Here is a 24,626-nt window from a genome sequence, read left to right as displayed (position 1 = left end):
ATAAAATCACTCCTAAACTAAATGAACATAGGTGAGCTGCCCCAGCAAAGTAAGATAAAATCACTCCTAAACTAAATGAACATAGGTGAGCTGCCCCAGCAAAGTAGGATAAAATCACTCCTAAACTAAACGAACATTGGTGAGCTGCCCCAGCAAAGTAGGATAAAATCACTCCTAAACTAAATGAACATAGGTGAGCTGCCCCAGCAAAGTAAGATAAAATCACTCCTAAACTAAATGAACATTGGTGAGCTGCCCCAGCAAAGTAAGATAAAATCACTCCTAAACTAAACGAACATTGGTGAGCTGCCCCAGCAAAGTAAGATAAAATCACTCCTAAACTAAATGAACATTGGTGAGCTGCCCCAGCAAAGTAGGATAAAATCACTCCTAAACTAAATGAACATAGGTGAGCTGCCCCAGCAAAGTAGGATAAAATCACTCCTAAACTAAATGAACATAGGTGAGCTGCCCCAGCAAAGTAGAATAAAATCACTCCTAAACTAAACGAACATAGGTGAGCTGCCCCAGCAAAGTAAGATAAAATCACTCCTAAACTAAACGAACATAGGTGAGCTGCCCCAGCAAAGTAAGATAAAATCACTCCTAAACTAAATGAACATAGGTGAGCTGCCCCAGCAAAGTAAGATAAAATCACTCCTAAACTAAATGAACATAGGTGAGCTGCCCCAGCAAAGTAGGATAAAATCACTCCTAAACTAAACGAACATAGGTGAGCTGCCCCAGCAAAGTAAGATAAAATCACTCCTAAACTAAACGAACATTGGTGAGCTGCCCCAGCAAAGTAGGATAAAATCACTCCTAAACTAAACGAACATAGGTGAGCTGCCCCAGCAAAGTAGGATAAAATCACTCCTAAACTAAATGAACATAGGTGAGCTGCCCCAGCAAAGTAGGATAAAATCACTCCTAAACTAAACGAACATAGGTGAGCTGTCCCAGCAAAGTAGGATAAAACCACTCCTAAACTAAATGAACATAGGTGAGCTGCCCCAGCATAGTAGGATAAAATCACTCCTAAACTAAATGAACATAGGTGAGCTGCCCCAGCATAGTAGAATAAAATCACTCCTAAACTAAATGAACATAGGTGAGCTGCCCCAGCAAAGTAGGATAAAATCACTCCTAAACTAAACGAACATAGGTGAGCTGCCCCAGCATAGTAGGCAGGGTGTGAAAATGCCAGTAGGGTGCTTCTGACCTACAAAAGATACTTTCATATCATGTCTATATTTTTAGATGTGATATGTATAAATGTATAAAAAAAGAAAATCAAGACAAATGCAAAACATTTTTTAATTGCAAATTAAATTGCAAATTGCAAATTAAAGTTGCGGTAAGTTGACCGCTTGTTAAGTATACCAACATAGTGTTGCAGGGAATGACAAAACAGGGGTACGAAAAAAAAACATTAAGATACTGATATATCCAAGTAAAAGTAAACCAAGAGCACATCACATAGTATCAAAATAGTTTTGTTTTTAGATTCCCTCGTCAGACGTTTTTTAATTATTACCATTTACATCATTTCAAAGATCAATCTTGGACAATTCTATACTCAAAACCTTCACCCTCAAACCATACACGGATGTGTACAGTGATATTGGTTAGACATTTATCACCCGTGTTTCGGTGAAACATATCCTATAAAAGACTGCTCATCCACCCTGTACAACTTCAGAGGTTCCTCTGTCAAGCTTTCAGGACAGTCCTGATTTTGGAGCCCTCGACGATAGATGAGCTATACGATCTTATTCTATGTAGAACTTAATTTGATACGATTACATACAGTACACCACTCCCAACATAACATCATAGTACCTTCAGTGTAACTGCGCTCTTGGGCTATTCATTATGGTGCTGTTGACGTTCCAGTATTATATGTAAATCAGGGGCAGTCAGTCTCTCCCTTCTGCCTTCCTCCACAGCGTCACGCCAAGCATCTCAACTGGAGCATTGTCCGACAGGACATAGTACCCACGAATAGGTGAAAATGGCCGCTGAATTAATTTGGTCAAGTCGCAGAACTAGAATACTACTACTACTCGTCAGATCAGGTGCACGATGAGCACGGAGATGGCCGAGCCCACGGCCAGTCCCAGGGTCAGGAAGAAGGACATGACCACCCCGGTGGCCTCGGCCAGCTCCCGGGGCACCACCTTGGGCCCGTAGATCATGGGCAGCGTGCCCAGGTAGCCGTTGGAGACGCCCAGCAGGCAGATGAACACCACGGGGTAGACGTCGTGGCCGAAGAGCACGGTGTGGAGGTGGCTCCGCGGCTGGTAGTTGCAGAACATGACGAGGGGAATGAGCGCCGTGCGACACAGCACCAGCACGGGCAGCACCCTGCTGGTGGGCCCGGGCGCCTGCAGCCAGGCGGTGGCCTGCCGCCCGCAGAAGTCTGCCGCGTTGTACAGGAAGAAGCTGGTGAGCGGCACGAAGTATGTGGTGGTCCAGGGACTGCCCGAGTCCTTCTGGACGGACTGGATGCCCGAGGAGATGGCCGGGAACACCACGATGGAGACGCAGAACACGTAGAAGACGCTCAGGCCCAGAACCCACGTCTTCCTCAGGATGGGTCTGAGCGGCGGGACGGAAACGGACCTCGGCGTGCCCGCCGCCGTCACCTGGCCTCCGGTGTCCGTCAGGGACTCTGGATTGTAGCATGTTGCTGCCAACCTATAATGCCTACAAGAGAAGTGGAATGGATTAAATGAACTGTCCCGTCAGTTCTGTACGTACAGTACCACTGGTCCTATGTCAAGAACCAGTGTGTTAGACTAGAGAACTTTGTTAACATCATATCCTCAGTATTGTTTCTGGAGATATGGGGGTTTTAGTGACCCAAGGTGCTGCAGTCCTTCCTATTTTCAGTCACTAACCATTGCTTCGAATGCAGACATTTACAAACCACATCTTCAGCTAAATTAAAGCTGCTATAAGCAATAATGATGTCAACATTTTAATGACCTTTTATATATATATATTTTTTTTCTTTTTTGGTATTCAGACAAAAAAGTTTGTCTCTGTGACACAAAGATTTTCCCATGCCCATTATCATCTTCTATACATTTTGAACATTGACCTTTTTATCTTTTCATTTAACATTTAAGACTAACATTCAAACTAACAAATTACATTTGGAACTTTTGTGAATGAGTCCTTGTAAGTTGTCCAAATATAATGGCTTAATATATGGTTTGACATTTGTGTTTAAATTATACAGCAAGTCCTCAATGTTTAATCACTTTGATCCAATTTAGCGAATATAAAACAAAATTAAATTAACACTGTTATATTGCTTTGGACATTAGATAATTGGTTCATTAGTGATGGAATTTTATATGCTGTCAGACAAACGTTTCTATACCACACACACACAGATACACACAGGACTGGAGTTGGGAACACCAACTGCATTTTGAGAGCAAACTCTCAACTATAACTAAAACTACATCGCATGGATGCACCTGGGACGTATCCTCAGTGATGTATCCTGAGGTCAACGGGGTTTCGGGTCTACCTACATCATACCCCTCACTCAGGCGACCCAGCCGGGGTTGATCAAATCCCGACTTACGTCCCAGTAGCTACTCTCGATCAGTCCATCAGGAGAATGAGCAAGGCCACACAATCCGTTACTCCGGAACTACTCTGCCGGGACTGGGAGAACCAGATTCTGGCTCTGTGGGTTGACTCCTGTCCGGGCCCCTCCTACGTCTCACCAGCTCAGTGGCCTTGTGGTTAGAGTGTCCGCTCTGAAGCTGGGAGGTTGGGGTTCGATCCCCGGCCGGGTCATACCAAAGACTGTAAAAATGGGACCCAATGTCTCCCTGCTTGACACTCAGCATCAAGGGTTGGATTGGGGGGTCAAATCTACTAATCAAATGATTCCCGAGTGCGGCACGGCTGCAGCTCACCGCTCCTTGTCTGTGGCTCACCGCTCCTTGGCTGCGGCTCAGCGCTCCAAAGAGATGGGTCAAATGCGGAGAACAAATTTCACTGCTGTAACGTGTGTGACAAATTGTACAACTTTGACTTTTGACTTTGACCAGGTCCACTCCTGCTCTCACCAGGCCCAGGACCGGACCCGTGGGTTGACACCAGACTCCCAGCACCAGGCACTTCATTCAGGAGTGGCTCAACACTTATCATTAGATTTATGCTGTAATCTTCAACATTTTCTCGGAGGTTAGGGAGCTAGCACTCAGTATTTATACTGCCTGTGTGTTATGTACTTCGTATCCATGTGCACATAATTGGAAAACCCAGAAAATCAACACGTTAAATCAGTTTATTAAATGTCACAAGATGGAAGATATAACTCCACAAGAGTAGCTTTGTTCCTGTTGTCTGGTTTCATTTGATCATTTTTACAAGGCTTAAAGTCCTTACAACCCACTTCCTGTTTTTCCCTTTCCATTTCTTAAGTCGTTGGTTCCGTTTCAAATAGGGAAACACAAAGCCTTCCTTCAGACAACTTGCGGGGGTCACAAACACACCAGACCTGAATAAATAAAGTAGTATATATATAATTAGTAATTGCAAATAAACTCTACTGTTAACCCATTAAAACCAGGAAGGCATGAGTAATTGAACCACTTTAACAAATACAAATAGCACATACACTGATGTGATTGGATTGTTTGAATATATTATTAAAGCAAAAACATTTAGTCAGCACAGACTATAAGACTATGTTTTGTTCCAATAGAAATATCGTAAAAAACGGGGTCGTATTATAATCGGGGACTAGACTATTTGACATTCAATTGTCCCAATCTACAAATTCACAACGCATTCTGCGTCACGGTGTATTGTATACACCATGCGTAATTCCCCCCACATTACTTGATGAGCGAGTCTAAAGGCCTTTCCATACTCCAGGTTTAGGTGATCAGGTGACCACCGAAAAGGACAACATCACGTTGTGGTGATAAGCGACTCACCGCTCACCCCCAAACACATCTCTCTGTTTTTAGGTGGTCACCTTGTCACCTACAACTGGAGTACGAATAGGCCTTTACTAGGAGGGAATTACGTCACTTTTTCCATTCATGTGTATTGGGCTTTTAGTTTCAGATAGTCATAACTTCATTCTTCCTAGGAGAAATTAAGTTCTTCCTAGGAGTAATTAAGTTATTCCTAGGAGTAATTAAGTTCTTCCTAGATGAAATTAAGTTCTTCCTAGGAGAAATTAAGTTCTTCCTAGGTGAAATTAAGTTCTTCCTAGGAGAAATTAAGTTCTTCCTAGGAGTAATTGCATTGTTCCTAGTCATAATACTAATTACAGATAACCAAAACTACATTTGTACTAGTCATAATATGAATTGCAGATATCCATAAGTAAATTTGTACTAGTCACAATGTATTTTTGGATATACACAATATAATTATGGATGTCTGTAATGTTTTTGGAATTTTAGATATCTTTAATGGTAGTTTCTCCTAGTAATAATTGCATATCTGAAATAGTAGTTTATCCTAGTAAGAATTGCATTGTAGATATCTGAAATGGTAGTTTGTCCTAGTAAGAATTGAATTATAGATATCCAGAATGTTGATTTTAGATATCCAGAATGCAGTTACGGATATCCAAAACTAAAAGCCCAATACACATGAATGGAAAAAGTGACGTCATTTCTCCTAGGAGGAATTACAATATGGATATCTCAAATGGTAATTTTGGATAGGAAAAATGTCCTTGTGGATATCTTAAATTACAGTTTTGGATAGGAGGAATGTCATTGTGGATATCTGTAGTTAGTTTTGACTAGGAAGAACTGAATTACAGATATCTGGAATACATATTCAGTCTAGCGATTAAATGTTAAAACGGCTTGCCATAGGAGGCTGCCCCACTCATCCAAACCATCTGAGCAGCCATCATATTTAGACCGGGGACCCCCCCACCCTGGGGACCCCCTGGGGACCCCCCCACCCTGGGGACCCCCTGGGGACCCCCCCACCCTAACTGGGGACCCCCCCCACCCTGACAAGCGCTTGGAATGGTAGGAGTTGAGTAGAGTTGTTCCGATACTGGTATCGGCTACTCGGGCCAATACCACCCTCAAGTACTCGGTACCGGCCCCGATACTTTGTACCAAAAGTATACCACCGTACCGAGGTGACCACCGGAGCTGAAATAACGTTGAGCGGTGGTGAGTAAAAACAGAGAGAAGTGCTGGGGGCGGTGGAGGTGGTTTGCTCTTCACCGCGGCTCAGTGACGTCATGTTGTAGTTCGGTGGTCACCTAACCACCGAAAATCCAGACTATGAATAACGCTTTACCCGGGAGCTGCCTATAATATTATATGCCATAGAAAGCATAGGTGAGTTCCAGTCTATAGGTTACCTAACCACTGACTGGACTAGAAAACACTCCCCCCTTTTCCCCTCCTAACCTGGAGTAGGCCAGTTTGGGCAGCAGCAGGTATGTGACGATGCAGAGCAGGATGAAGACGTCAGCGGTCAGGAAGTAGGCCAGAGCGCTGTCCGTCACGTCCTCGGCCACCGCCAGGTCTACGATGGAGGCCACCGCACACAGAGTCCCTCCCATGGCCTGGCCTGCATGCAGGGGACACAGGGAAAAACTAGTGTGTAACCGGATGTTACAATGACAAAATTGTAACATCCGAATGTTTTAGGGAAGGTTAGCTGATTTGAGCGAATGGGAGGGGTTGGGTTGAAGATATGTGACCAGTGCCAACAAAACATGCCTCATGTCGCCTTTTCCATTTTTCAGATTTTTACAGATTATTAAAGTACAGAATGTAAGCTTTCATATGATGTATCATTCAATGAAATTGGACAATAATTGAAGGAGATATAACCATTTTAAAATGACTGGGGCCTTTCACCCAAAGCTGAGAAAAGCCCTTTTCAATATTCACAACATTTTATCACCTTAGAGCTGGACAGAAGTGGGTGTGACAATGGGAGGGACAAGAGACAATAGGACGTTTTAGCTGTCAACAGTGCAACACTAGAAACACTGACATGTTTAAGCCAGTAGAACAAACAATGCAATTTGTAAGGTGCCCCAATAAACCCTTTTGAAAGTACTAAGTATTAAATACTAAGTATAAGTATTCAAGTATTAAATATTAAGTTAAGTGTTCAATTTAACTTATACACTACCTGGTTGTAAATAGCTGCAGTACACCATTTTATGCAGGTCTACTTTAAGCAATCAAAGTCAGACAATTGACCCAGTATTTTAAATAAATAAAATCGACGCATCAGGCTATGATGTTGTGCGCTTGTAGATTTGCTATTTTAATAAACAGATCTGTCCACATGCAGTCACAATGCCTGGTGTCTATTTAGTGTGCAAGGCTTACATCCGGTCTAAAGCCCACCCACTGTCTGCGCTGATTTATACATACACGATCCGTATCCTCCCCTCACCGGATGTTGAATTAACAGTACTAACGGCCGTATTTGAAAAGACGTATCCAATCTTTTACACAATAAACCGATTTCCGACATTTCCTTTTCACTTGATACCGTTTCGTAGAGAGGGCCTACACAAACGTTCTATATACCAAATGAAAGCCTGCATTTCATAGTTTACATAGTATATAACCTTTTTTTAAATGAGCAAGAAATGAGCGAGTTGTGATTAAAAGAAAAGACGTGTGATCTCTTTGCTCTTTAACACACGACACAGACGTCTAGCTAACTAGGCTAGCTAGCTTCTAGCCTGTTGTTTGTTGGTGAAAGACTCCAAGCTGGGAAGTGTATTTCAGCGAGTAGCTATACGTGGTTTTGTTTATTTTCTGTAAAGTCTAACCCAAATACTACTACTATAGCCATGTAGAATACTTCTGTGTTTACAAACACAAGCACGCTAATGGGCGGTGATCAGAGCGTGAAACCTGAGGACAAAGAGATTCCAGGACCAATTGTAAACAACATGCAAATCTCGGAACTGCGCTCTTCTGCCCCAGAAACTTGTTAAAAAACAAGCCCACTTTGACGTATAAATGTATACATTTCATTTGCCCAAATGAACAATCTGTTTGAATGAAAACCTTCTTCAACATTCAAACTGTATAAATATGAAAAAAAAAGAAAATCACATAAAAAAAAAAAAACAAGTTTATTTATTGATTTAAGGCATGTTCATTCTGGCGACATGAGGCATGTTTTGTTGGCACTGGTCACATATGGGGGCGCAAAAACCTTTGGTTGCTTTGGAGGCAAACCTCAGTGTTTTGTACTCTTAAGCGGTTCATCCTCGAGTCCAAATGTCATGATATTTCCTCAAGGCACTCCTCTCTCTAGGTCGTCCTCAGACGAGCCCTCCGCCGTCTCTTCCATGTCATCCCGGTTCTCCGTGCATCTGGCCAGCCTGTATGTTAATAACCTATCAGTGCCGGAAGTGCTTCAAAATAGGAGCTCTCCACGGAGAGCGCCCTGGATTAGGAGATACGAGTCATTCTTTCCGCCGCGCTAACATGTCAAGTCAACGGCAAGCTAATATGAGCCCAGAGCGTAGCATATGGCAGCCGAAAGGCGACCGGGCCAAAAAAAAAAAGAGGAAGAATTCTGAATATTCTTATCTCGCCCCGTATCATTGAGGATGCGCTAGGACGTCCCTAGACGTTTAAGGCTCAGCTCGGTTTTAATCCTTAAGACGTTTAGGGACGTTTTACGTGCAGAAACTGTTAATGTGGGACGTCCTCGCGACCCTGGAAGGAAATTGCGCATGTTTCTTTCCTTCCAGGGAGCAAGGTGGAGTCCACCGTACGGTCTTCGCTTCCTAACCTTATTTAATTAACCCTGGTGACCGCCCGGCGGCCGTGTGTTGGTTCCCACAGCACTAGTTTGCTGGCTGGCAGCTCTTGGTGTCTTTGGCAGTTGGCCAACTAACCAACTAACATATCACTTTCACACTGGAATGGGACGTATATACAACCTCCGGCCACAGCTGTCGCCGGGGAGAGGCATTAACCCATTCTGACCTGAGATCAGATTCATACGAGGTTTCCGCCGGACACACACTGGTCTGATGAACCCATTCTGACCTGAGATCAGATTCTAAAAATGTCAGTCGTTCTTCGATTTTTCAAAAAATAGCAGACCTACAAGCTCGTAGCGCGCCACTCGGTGGCGCGCTATGAGCTTGTAGATCTGCTATTTTTAAATAGCTAAAGCATAACATGATGCCGACACCAAAATGGGTGCCCGGTCAGAATGGGTTAAAAAAAAAAGAGGGAGAGGATTGTGTTGGTGTTGGATAATTTAAAAAAAAAAGAGGGAGAGGATTGTGTTGGTGTTGGATAATATAATTGAACAGATATATTAGTCCAGTTAGTACCTGATATGAGGGCCTGCGAGATTCTCATAGGGAAGTGTCCGCTGATACCAAAGACGCTGCCGGCGAAGACGTTGGACGCTCCGCTGACGATGAAGACGCTGGCCAGAGTACCGGCGAAGAACTGTGTCCTGCATGTGGACACGTCCACCTTGACCAGCACCGTGGTCAGCACGAACACCACCAGGATGACGCACAGAGAGGACAGGATCCGCGTGTTTGGTGAGAGCCTACGCGCACGTGCACACACACACACACACACACACACACACACACACACACACACACACACACACACACACACACACACACACACACACACACACACACACACACACACACACACACACACACACACACACACACACACACATACACACACACACACACACACACACACAATTTATTTTATTTGGATCTGCACAAGAGGCGTAATACAATAGACCCAAACACTGATCAGAATTAGGTTATACATTATATGGTCCAACCAGATATAGCTGCTGCACATGCTGCTTAACACACAGAGGGAAAAGAAGAGAAAAAAATATATATATAGCACATTGTTGACATACTATTACTTGACACTACTAGACAGGATGTTTGTTTTGGGTTTTTTAAGCCACCTAGGGATAGATTAAACAACGCCTTCTCCAGACAGATAGACTGCCCATAGTAGCTGAGACAGAACAGTATTTAGCCAGCTTTTTTGCATTTGTTTTTAGCAATCCACCCAATTGCAGACCCCTGAGCACAAGTTTATGGACATGGCCCAGACTTCCAAATACAAGGACTAGCTTTGGGCATGCCTGACACATAACTAGGTGGACTTCTTCACACCAGAACCTTTTGCAGTCCGTTACATCATTGAGCACAAAAACTGCACTCAGAACATGTTGTTGATCACGACCAGGAAATGTGTGACAACAAGTGCTCACAAGTTGTTATTCTGAAGAGAGGAACACCCAATAAGCGCCGAGTCCTAATTGACTCACAGGACTGAGTTCACACAAGGTTGTCATTCATATGGTCTGTTTAGAGGAGTATATTTAGTCTCAAAAAGGAGATGAACTTGAAATACAAGATTATAAGCTCTAGCACTCCTTAACCTCTCTCTGACATAAATAAATATATATATTGTGACCATAGAAATACAAATCAAGCATTCATGATTATGTGATGTATTACAGCAGGAGTCTACATCTGTAAATAGGGCGTCTGTGTGAGTCTGGAGCTAATCTCGCACACCACTGGAACCATCAACACCAATTTTCTTGTGCACACTCACTGCCAGTATCTGACTCTGACACATTCTGTTTTATATTATTATTTATTTGAATATTAAAAATATTAATGTGGCGGGGCGGGGTTGGCGAAAGGGCCTTTCTGTGTGGAGTTTGCATGTTCTCCCCGTGTCCCCTAGGGTAGGTACCCTCACATGTTCTCCCCGTGTCCCCTAGGGTAGGTACCCTCACATGTTCTCCCCGTGTCCCCTAGGGTAGGTACCCTCACATGTTCTACCTGTGTCCCCTAGGGTAGGTACCCTCACATGTTCTACCTGTGTCACCTAGGGTAGGTACCCTCACATGTTCTACCTGTGTCACCTAGGGTAGGTACCCTCACATGTTCTCCCCGTGTCCCCTAGGGTAGGTACCCTCACATGTTCTACCTGTGTCCCCTAGGGCAGGGGTTTTCAACCTTTTCATACCAAGTACCACCACAGAACATATCTGGCTCTCCAAGTACCACCATAATAACTGATGTTAAAATACAGGAGTGTAGACCTGCCCCAACCTATTCAGCCCCAACCTATTATTAACACAGGAGGAAAATTGTATTTATTCTTTGAATCGTTTTGTTTTTGTTCCATTCCTAAGGCAATTTTGCTGCTGCTCTGACCCACAACTGATAATAGTTCTAATGTGATGAATCAGTTCTCAAATGTTCTGTTAATGGCTAGGTTCAGAAGAAAATGCAATTTATTCTTTTAATTGTTTTGTTTTTGTTCCATTCCTAAGCCAATTTTGCTGCTGCTCTGACGCACAACTGTTTTTTTTAACGTTCTCTTTATTCGATTTTAAAGTTGTTTTTTTTATATTATGCAAAAACAACAAATACAAAAAACCAACACACACACACACACACACAAGACGGGGAAAGAAATCCAATACAATCAGTAGGCCTGAGATATCAAGAGATCCAACCTGAATGTGAGGGAGGGTACGTTTCTTTAACCTGAATGTGAGGGAGGGTACGTTTCTTTAACCTGAATGTGAGGGAGGGTACGTTTCTTTAACCTGAATGTGAGGGAGGGTACGTTTCTTTTCCAGTGGATCAGAATAAGGCGTCTTGCCAGAGGAGTCACAAGAGCAACAAGGAAAGGAAAGGAAAGGTACTATGTTTACCCAGGGTAACTGGACTAAGGAAAGGAAAGGTACTATGTTTACCCAGGGTAACTGGACTAAGGAAAGGAAAGGTACTATGTTTACCCAGGGTAACTGGACTAAGGAAAGGAAAAGTACTATGTTTACCCAGGGTAACTGGACTAAGGAAAGGAAAGGTATTATGTTTACCCAGGGTAACTGGACTAAGGAAAGGAAAGGTACTATGTTTACCCAGGGTAACTGGACTAAGGAAAGGAAAGGTACTATGTTGACCCAGGGTAACTGGACTAAGGAAAGGAAAGGTACTATGTTTACCCAGGGTAACTGGACTAAGGAAAGGAAAGGTACTATGTTTACCCAGGGTAACTGGAGTAAGCATCAGATACTTGTTTACAGCCAGGCCCTGCTTATTTCATAGAACATTTCATGGTAGTGGTTCATGCCTTGTCCAAGGGCACTTCAGCGGTGGTAATTTTTTACGTGTCGGACCGCTGATTCGAACTGGCTACCTTCTGGTATCAAGACCGCTCCGCAATCCGTTCGGCCACCGCTGCCAGGTCTGATTGATATTTAGGCAGGGAGATGGTCTCATAATAATAATAATAAGGCGTCTTGCCAGAGGACTCACAAAAGCAACAAGGTCTGATTGATATTTAGGCAGGGAGACGGTTTCAGGAAGAGCACCAACTAAGGAAATAAGAGATGGACCTATGGGCAACTGTAATACCAACCGATAATATTTATAATGTGATTAATCCGTCCTCAAATCTTCTATTAATGGCTAGGTATGCCGTCATGCTCATTTCAGCATGGCTGGAGAGCCGGAGCTGGTCAGAAGAACTAAATAAATATTTCATTTACAATGTTGTCTTTTTTCTCCTTTTTTGGATGACTCCTCTGAGTACCACCAGAGGGGGGCTCAAGTACCAATAGTGGTACTAGTACCAGTGGTTGGGGACCCCTGCTCTAGGGTAGGTACCCTGACAAAAAAACATGCAGTAATCCTGGTCTCTAAACTTCCTCCCCCTGGCCAGCCGGGGCGCCTGATGGAGGGGAAATAAACTGGTCTCTATACTGCCTCCCCCTGGCCAGCCGGGCGCCTGATGGAGGGGAAATAAACTGGTCTCTATACTGCCTCCCCCTGGCCAGCCGGGGCGCCTGATGGAGGGGAAAGGAACTGGTTGGAATAACGTGTTCCTTCCACGCGCTACGTCCAACCAGGGAAACTCCCCCCTGTCAGGTGTAAAGGAGCAACTTGGACACTCAGGCATGAAGGAAGCATGAGTTCAAGTCCGTTGCTCTCCCCATCCTCAGTTGCAAATTCTGCCCCCTCAGTTTATGTTGTTTGTACATTGTTTGTGTGTGTGTGTGTGCGTGTGCGTGTGCGTGTGTGTGTGTGTGTGTGTGTGTGTGTGTGTGTGTGTGTGTGTGTGTGTGTGTGTGTGCGCGTGCGTGCGTGTGTGTGTGTCAAACCTGTTAACTAGGATGTAGTTAAGTATCAGAGACAGCACGGAGGGCACCGTGGAGGCGATCGCCAGGTAACTTTCAAAATATTCCTGAGGAGGACAGGAGGAAGAACGGTCAGTGGGTTCCATGTGTACTTTCCTCATGGGCTCCTAGTCTCCTATCTCCTAGTCTCAACACGGACCTGTTAGAATGAGGACGTGTTAGAACATACATGGGCAACTGGGTGGCCCGGGGGCCACATGTCAGCCCCCACCTTCACTTAACCTATTTTGACCTGAGATCAGATTCTAAAAATGTCTTCTACGTCCTGACAGTTTTCTGAAAAAGCTATGTTTCTATGTCAGTGGTTCTTTCGATTTAAAAAAAATAGCAGACCTGCAAGCTTGTAGTGCGCCACTCGGTGGTGCGCTATGAGCTTGTAGATCTGCTATTTTTCAATAGCTAAAGCATAAACATAATGCGAAGTTGCGAACACCAAAAGGGGTTCACGCCCAATTGGGTTAATGTGGCCCTCATGTTAATATCAGAATACTGATATAGTATTGATTCCAAACCCGCTTTAGTTACTTCATGACTAGTATTAAATGACTAGTACTTAATGACTTTTTGTGTCCAATCATGTATTTATGTTAACAGTTCATCAAGTTAACATAACTATAACAAAATGCATTTGAAATTCAATAACAAAAGGTTACTTTTCAGGAGTCCAATTCAAAAATAGCAATTTACAATTACAATTTACAATTTAGGCATTTAGCAGACGCTCTTGATCCAGAGCGACTTACATTTAAGCAAAAACAAAAGCATGTCATACATCACATATATAAAAAGTATTTATCATGATGAATCGTGTATAAGCTAAGAACGTAACAGTGGAGTATCTATGTCAACTATACATACTATACTATATTATATATTATACAATATACATGTGTACTATAAAGTGCTATGACTACATAAGATGCAATTCTAGTGCTGTCTACGTAACGAGCTATAAGTCTGTCTAAAATACTATCTAAGTAAGCAAAAAGATTATTCAGGTTTTCAATTCAAATAATATAGCAAAAATAGACGATCTACAAGCTCAAAGCGCATCGCATTGCGAGCTTGTAGATCTTTTATTTTAGCTACGACAGTAATATGCAGTGAGTGATGTGGAAATATAGTGGCCCTCTCTCCATCGTCAAAGTTGCCCACCCCTGTGTTAGAATGAGGGCGCACACGTGCATGAATTACTCACACATTCTGACCTGAGATCAGATTCATACGAGGTTTCCACTGGACACACAATGGCCTGATTAACCCATTCTGACCTGAGATCAGATTCTAAAAATATCAGTCGTTCATCGATTTTTTTCAAAAATAGCAGACCTACAAGCTCGTATCGCGCCACTCGGTGGCGCGATATGAGCTTGTAGATCTGCTATTTTTCAATAGTTAAAGCATAACATGATGCCGACACCAAAATGGGTGCCCGGTCAGAAGCCATTTAGACCAGAGGACGACATTTAAAAAAAATGTCTTCTAAATCATGAAAACTTTCTGAAAAGAAACCTCTATTCAGTGGTTCTCAATGTCCAAAAAAAAAGGTCCCCCATCTGAAAATACGTCGTTCCAAGAAGGACCCCCCAGAAGCAAAGAAAGAATATAATTATATTCAAAGATGTACGCCACATTTTCACGATTTTTCTAAAATAGCAGACCTGCAAGCTCGTATGTAGATCTGCTATTTTTCCATAGCTAAAGTATAACCTGATGCTTCAAACACCAAAAAGGGGATCCCACCCAGAATGGGTTAACACTTCAAATCCTTCAGAAAGGTATCCACACTTTTCCTGGGCTGTGTGTGCTCCAGTTCCTGTTGATTTAATTGGATATCATTGGTCATCTGACCAGTTTCATTGGCTTTCATTGGATCAAATCGACAGGAACTGGAGCACACACAGCCCAGGAAAAGTGTGGATAGGATGACACCACGACAGGCTAAAAAAAACCAATCGTGATACCGTCCCAAAACGAAGGACTGGACTAAATATCCTCTATCATTTGAGGCAACTTTTCTAGACACCCAATACTCTTATTATGTGTACGAATATAATAATATAGGTACTGTAGGTGCATTCACGGTTTCTATCCTGGTGACAAACTCAGAAGATTTGTTTGGACACGTATTTGTAGCTTTTAGTTTGAACCCATTTAGACACAAGTTCGATTCTGCAAATATCTTCTAAAACATGACAGTTTTTCTGTCAGTGGTTCTCAAACTATTTCATGTCAAGGATTCATGTCATGTAATTGGACCACCGGACCCCCATCTCAAAATATGTTGTTCCAGGGACCTACTAGCTCATGTTGTTCCAGGGACATACTAGCTCATGTTGTTCCAGGGACATACTAGCTCATGTTGTTCCAGGGACATACTAGCTCATGCTGTTCCAGGGACATACTAGCTCATGTTGTTCCAGGGACCTACTAGCTCATGTTGTTCCAGGGACATACTAGCTCATGTTGTTCCAGGGACCTACTAGCTCATGTTGTTCCAGGGACCTACTAGCTCATGTTGTTCCAGGGACATACTAGCTCATGTTGTTCCAGGGACATACTAGCTCATGTTGTTCCAGGGACCTACTAGCTCATGTTGTTCCAGGGACCTACTAGCTCATGTTGTTCCAGGGACCTACTAGCTCATGTTGTTCCAGGGACCTACTAGCTCATGTTGTTCCAGGGACATACTAGCTCATGCTGTTCCAGGGACCTACTAGCTCATGTTGTTCCAGGGACCTACTAGCTAGCTCATGTTGTTCCAGGGACCTACTAGCTCATGTTGTTCCAGGGACATACTAGCTCATGCTGTTCCAGGGACCTACTAGCTCATGTTGTTCCAGGGACCTACTAGCTCATGTTGTTCCAGGGACCTACTAGCTCATGTTGTTCCAGGGACCTACTAGCTCATGTTGTTCCAGGGACCTACTAGCTCATGTTGTTCCAGGGACCTACTAGCTCATGTTGTTCCAGGGACATACTAGCTCATGTTGTTCCAGGGACATACTAGCTCATGCTGTTCCAGGGACCTACTAGCTCATGTTGTTCCAGGGACCTACTAGCTCATGTTGTTCCAGGGACCTACTAGCTAGCTCATGTTGTTCCAGGGACCTACTAGCTCATGTTGTTCCAGGGACCTACATACTAGCTCATGTTGTTCCAGGGACCTACTAGCTCATGTTGTTCCAGGGACCTACTAGCTCATGTTGTTCCAGGGACCTACTAGCTCATAGCGCGACACTCGGTGGAGCGCTATGAGCTTGTAGATCTGCTATTTTTCCAACAGCTAAATTATAACGTAATGTTTAAAACACCAAAAGGGGTTCCCGCCCCAAAATGGGTTAACCTAATTACTGTGTGTAATGACCATTCTATGCCACCAGGGACCCTAGACTTTGGAATTACCGGCCTTTAGGATATCAAAACAACACTTTTATTCCCTTTTACTACCCGTGTTCTTCTCTTTTTAATCACTTTTATTGTCTCTTGCAAACTCATAAACTTTTATCATCGTTTGGGGTTTGATGCTGTGAGAAGCGCTTTCCAACTCTAAAAAAAAGCGTTAACCCATTCTGAACGGGAACCCATTTTGGTGTTAGCATCATGTTATGCTTTAGCTATTGAAAAATAGCAGATCTACGAGCTTGTAGGTCTGCTATTTTTGAAAAATCGAAGAACGACTGACATTTCTAGAATCTGATCTCAGGTCAGAATGGGTCCATCAGACCAGTGTTTGTCCAGTGGAAACCTCGTATGAATCTGATCTCAGGTCAGATAGTGTTAAAAAGCAACAAAACAAATAAAGCTTAGTTAGCTGGCCTGGCTGTCCTCCCCCTGGCCGGCCGGCCGGCCGGACCGTTTTTTTTTTTATAATCTCATGTGTGGCTGTGAAAAGTTAGCTGTCCACACTAAAGCATTCAGTGCGTCTAATTGTATAACCCATTCTGAACGGGCACCCATTTTGGTGTCAGCATCATGTTATGCTTTAGCTATTTAAAAAATAGCAGATCTACAAGCTCATATCGCGCCACCGAGTGGCGCGATACGACCTTGTAGGTCTGCTATTTTTTGAAAAATCGAACAACGACTGACATTTTTTAGAATCTGATCTCAGGTCAGAATGGGTTCGTCAGACCAGTGTGTCCCCGGCGGAAACCTCGTATGAATCTGATCTCAGGTCAGAATGGGATAATGATCTGTTGCAAGTGGCTCTCTGTGACACGTGAAAGGACACGCAGTCCTCGCAGTCATCACGGGATGGGACGGTCATACTATAGTACCTAGAAACACACGACAATGACACAGCCCCGAGAAATGTAGCGCACATACCGTACATACATGTGCAGCTTGCACGAGATGTGCAAGAGAACATGCGAACGCACGCACGCAGGCACGCAAACACACGCAGGCACGCACACACACAGTCACACACACAGGCTGCATGCTCATGACTAAAATTATAATGTAATGATGATGATGATAATAATAATACATTTCTTTTTTTCTGAATATTGTAATCGCAATTATCTATAATGATTATCAGTGGGGGGGAAATGACTTGATATTTGAATGCTCCTTGATAGTATTTGATACTTTTTTTTTTTTATTACTGTATGCAATTGCAAATTTGCAATGGTGTCTGTAATATTATTATTGTTGTTCATCAAGAGAGCCTGATGGCTGGAGAAATGTGTCCTCCAATGTGCTGGATTGTATGTATATATGTTCACAGATTAATAACCATTAATCTGTGTGTAATGGTCAAGGAGACAAGGGCAAAGGCGCAACAGCAGCTGCCAAATAAAATGTTGGAATAATAATTGCCATCTTTCTTTTTAACCCATTTTGTGCGGGAACCCCTTTTGGTGTTTTAAGCATTATGTTTATAGGCTACTTTACCTACTGAAAAATAGCAGATCTACAAGCTCGTAGCGCGGCACCGAGTGCCGCGCTACGAGCTTGTAGGTCTGCTATTTTTGAAAAATCGTGAAAACACGGCGCAAATCTTTGAATATATATTCTTTCACAGCGAACGTTTTTTAACTCAAACCTTTGCTTCTGGGGGGGACGGGGGTCCCTGGAACAACATATTCTCAGATCGGCGGCCAAATACATATAATTCTGGGGCTCCTTGACATGAAATAGAACCACACCGACATAGAAACATAGGGTTTTTTCATGAAAACTGTCGTGATTTAGATTAGAAGACATTTTGTTAGAATTGAGTCGAGATATAGACACAGGTCTAAACGGGTTGTTAAACTAAAAACCATCGCGACTTTCACGAATGTGTGCCAAGCCTATGTAACAACATGCCACCCATCCTACTGCCCTACCCTGCACTCACAATCAGTGTTGTTTTCGTCCACTAAAACCAAGACGAGAAATGTTCGTCGACTACCTTTTTCCACTTGTCAATTTCGTTGACAAATAAGAAACTAGACTAAAATTTTAGGAAGGGACTAGTGTACAAGAGATCCAGTATAAGTCACTTTACTCTTGGTTGCATGCTGAAAATAGCCGATCTACAAGCTCACAACGCGTCGCGTTGCGACTCGCGACGCGACGCGTTGTGAGCTTGTAGATCGGCTATTTTTAAGTGTAAAAACACTCATTACGACGGCATCAAGGCCCACCAAAACACATTTTAGTCGACTAAATCGCCTGTAGATTTAGTCGACTAAAATCTTATGACATTTAGTCGACTAAAACTAGACTAACACTAAGACATTTCCAGGTGACTAAAATGTGACTAAATTAAGTTTCAGTCCAAAGACTGTGACTAAAACTAAAATCGAAATTTGCTGCCAAAAACAACACTGCTCACAATGAGGTCTCCCTGGTCGCCGTGGTCGTCCGTGGCGTTGTTCAGCTTGTACATCCAGTAGCTCTTGGCCGTGATGAAGAAGTTCCAGGGCAGCAGCGACCCGATGCCCATCAGGAAGAAGATGATGTACACCAGACAGTGGGAGTCCCGCGGGACCTGGCGCGCGTGCAGCGGCGCCGCGTGCTGCTGCTTGGACACGAGTGGGGCTCTGTCGCCGGAAGGCATCTGGTCATCGTCGTCCTGCTCCTCTCCCTCCTCCGCTAAGTCACAGTTGATGGACGCGGCGGTGGGCACAGGGGGAGAGCGACTGACGCTGGGCAGCAGGGGCTCTGTGCCGTCCATGCTCCCACGGAGCACTCACAGCAACAAGGTGCTGCGACCAGGAAAGAGGGCGGGGAGGTACAGGGGGGAGGGAGGGCAGAGGGGAGGGAGGGAGAGGGTGAAGGGAGGGCAGAGGGGAGGGAGGGAAGGGAGGGCAGAGGGGAGGGAGGGAAGGGAGGGCAGAGGGGGAGGGAGATGGGGGAGGGAGGGCAGAGGGGAGGGAGGGAGAGGGTGAAGGGAGGGCAGAGGGGAGGGAGGGAGGGAGAGGGGGAAGGGAGGGCAGAGGGGAGGGAGGGAGGGAGGGTGAAGGGAGGGCAGAGGGGAGGGAGGGAGCGAAGTGGACCAGTACTGGGGTTGGAAAGGGTTGGAATTGGAATGGAAGGAAATAATTTGATGCGGTGGTGAAATAAGACAAGAATGGAAAGCACCTAAATGTCAAAAAGCATGTTTGTATTGGAGCCTGGAACACAGACAGACTTACTTTTAGCTGTCAAATGTCAAAAAGCATGTTTGTATTGGAGATTTGAACACAGAGCCACAGACAGACTTACTTTTAGCTGTCAAAAACAGGCATAATTATCCATGGCTGGTAGTCTTAGTGGTGGTGGTTTCTGCAGTATAGTGGTGGTGGTGGTGGTGGTGGTGGGGGCGTCCAGGTCCTGCTAGACTAATGGATACAAGGCAAATACTAGTCATCACTCAGCGCACACACACACACACACACACACACACACACACACACACACACACACACACACACACACACACACACACACACACACACACACACACACACACACACACACACACACACACACACACACACACACACACACACACACACACACACACACACACACACACACACACACACACACACACACACACACACACACACACACACATGATCCATATCGACTCTTGAGATGAGAACAAAGACATCCGTGTAACGGAAAGCAATGTCTTTTTGATCAGCTTGAAAGAGAGGGATGACGCAGAAGAAGGTTGTGTATAATGCACCCAAACACATTTATCCAATAATAAAAGCACCTTGTGATTCTGAATGACATGGAACACACAATCTATCTATCTATGGCACAGGACAGGACAGACATATCTGCCCTAGACATCCTTTTGTCTACATTATGAAGCCTATCATACATTTATGTTGATTAGTGTACTCGGCTCCTGTTCGGTTGGTGCACAGATCATGTCACTGTTGCCAGAGTTCGTGAGAGAAATAAGCAACCACGTCTTATACGACAACAACCTACATATACGACAATACACTACTATTAGAAAATAGACTGCTGGACACTCAGGCATGAGGGAAGCATGAGTTCAAGTCCGTTGCTCTCCCCAGGTTGGCGGAGGGTGCGTAGAGCCCAGGATCACATTAGATAATTGACACAGGGGTGAAAAATGGGTTACAAAATCGTGGGATGAACATTATTGAAAATAAAATATTAGACAAGCTTACAATGTGTCGTGATGCAACTAGATCTGTTATTTTCAAAAATACAAAAAAAATGAGAAACATTTTAAATACACCAATCTTGTATAGGGGTCCTTGCTTGCCACAACTTATTTTCAGATGGGAGTCTGCAGACAAATACAATAGGCCTACTACAACAGCCCCTCAGCAATGCTGATCATTCATAGTTATTCTACGTGACGGTACAATCTGTTCTCCTTATATGGCAGTGAACGCTGGACCCTGAAGCAAACTCTGCAGAAGGCTCTGGACGGGTGCTACACCAGAATGTTACGTGTAGTGCTCAACATCAGCAAGATGTTACCAACGAGAATCTGTATGCCGGAATATTCAGGGTGAGCGACAAAATAGCAGCCAGGAGAATGAGACTCGCAGGAGGACACTGCCAAAGACACCAAGAGCTGCCAGCCAGCAAACTGGTGCTGTGGGAACCAATAACACATGGGCACCGGTCACAAGGACGCCCCACACTAACATTATGTGGATGTACTCAAGAAAGATGCAGGAGCTCAAAGCACCGATGAGCTGGCCCGGATGTATGGAGGTTTTATGTCATTTTATGTCAGAATCGATAAATAAATACATCTACGAAAGTTCAAATGTTGGGCTAATATACACACAATAATCAACTCCAAAGAGGTGTGAATCTGATATGTAACATATTATGTTGTGTTTCAGATTGCCATGGACAGAAATGGGTTTAGAAATACGATTTCAATAAAGCACTACCCTTTTTTTTCTTTTTGCACACTGCTTGTCTTATTTCCACAAGGAAGTTAAATCAGCATAGTAGTAGGTTTGTAAAGAGTTAAATCAGCATATTAGTAGGTTTGTAAAGAGCTGACACTGCATCCTTATAGCAGTGCCACTACTGTCTGTCTGCCGTAGCCAGGCATCATGTGTTGTCACTCATCATATGATCACATGGGGTCCAAACATGATTCATGATCACAATACTGAATTAAACGACAGCTCAGAAAGCGTTGTCTCTGGTTTTACCATTATAGCCACAATGCCATGAATCTATCTATCCCAAATATGGAATATAAATATAGAATCGCTAATTGTGAATTTACCAGCTTCTTCCCCCCCCCCCCCCCCCCCCCCACGATGTATTATGTCTGACAGTAGACCTAGAATGCCTGTGATCATTGAATTATACTTCGTAAATTTTCATGTATCAATACTGTACATACTGTATAACAACAATCCGTTCTAGGGCTAGTCTGACAGCTGCTGTTTACTTTGTTTAGCACTTGGTAGACAATTAGCAGTGGTCCATATAGGCTAGTATAACTAAATACATAGACAATCAACACAATATGCTGTCTTATCTTACTGCATAGCTCTGGTCCATAGCTCTAATGCAACGCATTAGAGCTATGGACCAGAGCTACTTTACTGCAGTGCATGCAGTGTCTCAAGTTTTCAGTACATGTGATTTGTCTTCTGCAATTGTGACTTTAATACACACGTCTGACACACGTCTGCCAAGAAGAGATCATCTACTACATTAAAAGATTATTAAGGGCAACATATATTTTAACTGTAGACATAACATTTCAATAAACCATAACAGCTCTTACTGTATAGTTGAATCTTGCATCTGGTGTGTATTTGTGTTGTTTCTGGTGAACTTTAGTAGTAAAGTCTCCTCAAGGATCTGGTTTTGGTCCAGAGCTGTTGCTGTTGCTGTTCGCCTCGCGTCGCGTCGCGTCGCTTGATCAGCTGACCACCACAACACAACACAACGTCTTCTTCTTGTTGTTGATTTCCGGCAGTGTGAACGCCGCGAGGCGTATTTACTGCCCTCCACTGGTGATTTATTCACCAACTGAAAAGGACTCCACTCCACTCCTGCCTCTGCCATCCTTAAGAAAATACGTTTAACTTTCACCGTTTCTGGCTTTCCACAGATAGAGCCCTGTGTCCACTGTCGTGCTTCCCTATGAGAAACAGGTTCTTGTTTAAGCCACAGTACAGCTAGTGCCCTAGCCCTAGAACGGCTGTTGTTAACTTGTTACATACAGTTAGCCGCAATTTGCAACTCTAGATTTTTTTTACAATGGGTTGAATCTAGAGTTGCAACAAGCTCCATCCACTTCCTATTCATCATTTTTGGTTTGTGATCTGCTTGTCTTAAACGACGTTAAACTCACCAACATTGCAGCTGTAGTCCAAGCTTGAATTATCCTCTTTCAATCTGCCGAGCTTGTTTTTCATAAAAATCCACCGTAGAGATGTTATGAGCTACTTTCTGTCAAGACATCCTTTGCAAGTGATTATTTTTCTAAGTGCTGGAGTTTGGAAGCACTCGTCGTATGTCACTGAACGGCCCTGCGTTCAACCTGTTTCGAATTTGCACATAATGCAGGAGGCAGCAGCGCGACCCGTTAACAGAAACGAGTGCTTCCAAACTGCAACACTTTAAAAAAAAAATCATTTGCAGAGGATGTCTTGACGGAAAGTAGCTCATAACATGTCTACGGTGGATTTTTATGAAAAACAAGCTCGGCAGATTGAAAGAGGATAATTCAAGCTTGGCCTAGAGCTGCAATGCTGGTGAGTTTAACGTAATTTAAGACAAGCAGATCACAAACCAAAAATGATGAATAGGAAGTGGATGGAGGCTGTCCATTCTTTCTGATCTTTCCGTTTGGGTCTTATTTGCTGGATGCATTCAGCAGAATTCAGCTAATGTTTCACCACCACAGTGAAAAAAATAAAAAATAAATCATTTATTTTTATGTTCCATTTCTATCTGGCCTATACAACATGTAGGGAGAAGAGCACAGGGAGAAAGAGGTCTGGCGTGGTCCGACGACGGCGGCAGCAGGCACTGTCTGAGCCGAGAGAGAGAGCCTTGAGGTGGGATCTAGGTGGACTGATGGACAGACCGTGGACGCCCACAGAGAGGACTGGAGTCAATTGGGTTATATTATGTTTAACACTAATTTGAAGCTGTCAAAATCTGACAGACTTCTGGCGGCCATGGCCACGCCCACCTTTTGGTAATGCCCACTTTCGGCCACGCCCACAAAAAGGGCCCCCCATGTCATTTGCCAGGCAGGCTCCACTGGATGGAGCTTGTTGCAACTCTAGATTCATCTTATTGTAAAAAAATCTAGAGTTGCAAATTGCGGCTAACATACAGTATGTACAGTATTTCACATACAGAGCCATAGAACACCCTCCTTGATTTCTGGTAGAACTTTAACATGCGCGGCCTAAATGTGATGAATGCTCCGTTTGTACTCACTCATTAAATAATTCCAAAGACGTGGTGTGAAAAATGGTCCTCTAGTTTTATATCCATGTGAAAGTTCTGGCACAAAACGTGTATTTAGTCAATTATCTCCACTTTTTCAAGAGATGCACACGGACATCTTTCTCTCCGGGCGAGGGGGGGCCGGAACAATCGATGAACTGATTTTACAAATACGTCCTGTTTACCGCAGACGTCGTCACCAGTTGACCAGGGAAACACAAAAGTTTGCGGTCACACAATTGGCAGGTGCTTTGCGATAGGTGCTGGGTAATTAATCACACCACCTATAAACCTTACAGAATAGTGAAAATAACTCACAATCTGTGGCATAATCAGAGTTGGGGTCAGTTACTCATAAAAGTAAGGCACTACATATTACATATTACTTTTGAAAAAAGTAATGCCTTACATTACTTTATTACTCCCTGGAGAAAGTAACTAGTTACATTACTCGTTACATTACTTTTGCGTTACTCCATAAA

General features: G+C 43.7%; 1 protein-coding gene across 1 annotated transcript; it reads right to left on the bottom strand.

Annotated features, from left to right (window-relative positions):
- Positions 1-1,299: 1,299 nt before the first annotated feature.
- LOC310866239 (equilibrative nucleoside transporter 3-like) lies at positions 1,300-22,575 on the bottom strand. The gene is made up of 7 exons (XM_083775748.1): positions 22,463-22,575; positions 19,933-20,048; positions 19,061-19,433; positions 13,198-13,280; positions 9,347-9,573; positions 6,426-6,588; positions 1,300-2,709 (listed from the first exon to the last, which is right to left on the bottom strand). Exons 3-7 carry the CDS (start codon positions 19,400-19,402, stop codon positions 2,070-2,072), a joined length of 1,455 nt encoding a protein of 484 aa, XP_083631874.1. The 5' UTR covers positions 19,403-19,433; positions 19,933-20,048; positions 22,463-22,575; the 3' UTR covers positions 1,300-2,069.
- Positions 22,576-24,626: the final 2,051 nt, after the last annotated feature.

The sequence above is a fragment of the Protomyctophum parallelum genome (assembly GCF_964188405.1).
Source record: "Protomyctophum parallelum genome assembly, chromosome: 10".
NCBI lineage: Eukaryota > Metazoa > Chordata > Actinopteri > Myctophiformes > Myctophidae > Protomyctophum > Protomyctophum parallelum.
The sequence above is the reverse complement of the archived record's forward strand: the minus strand, read 5'-3'. Positions and strand labels throughout refer to the sequence as shown.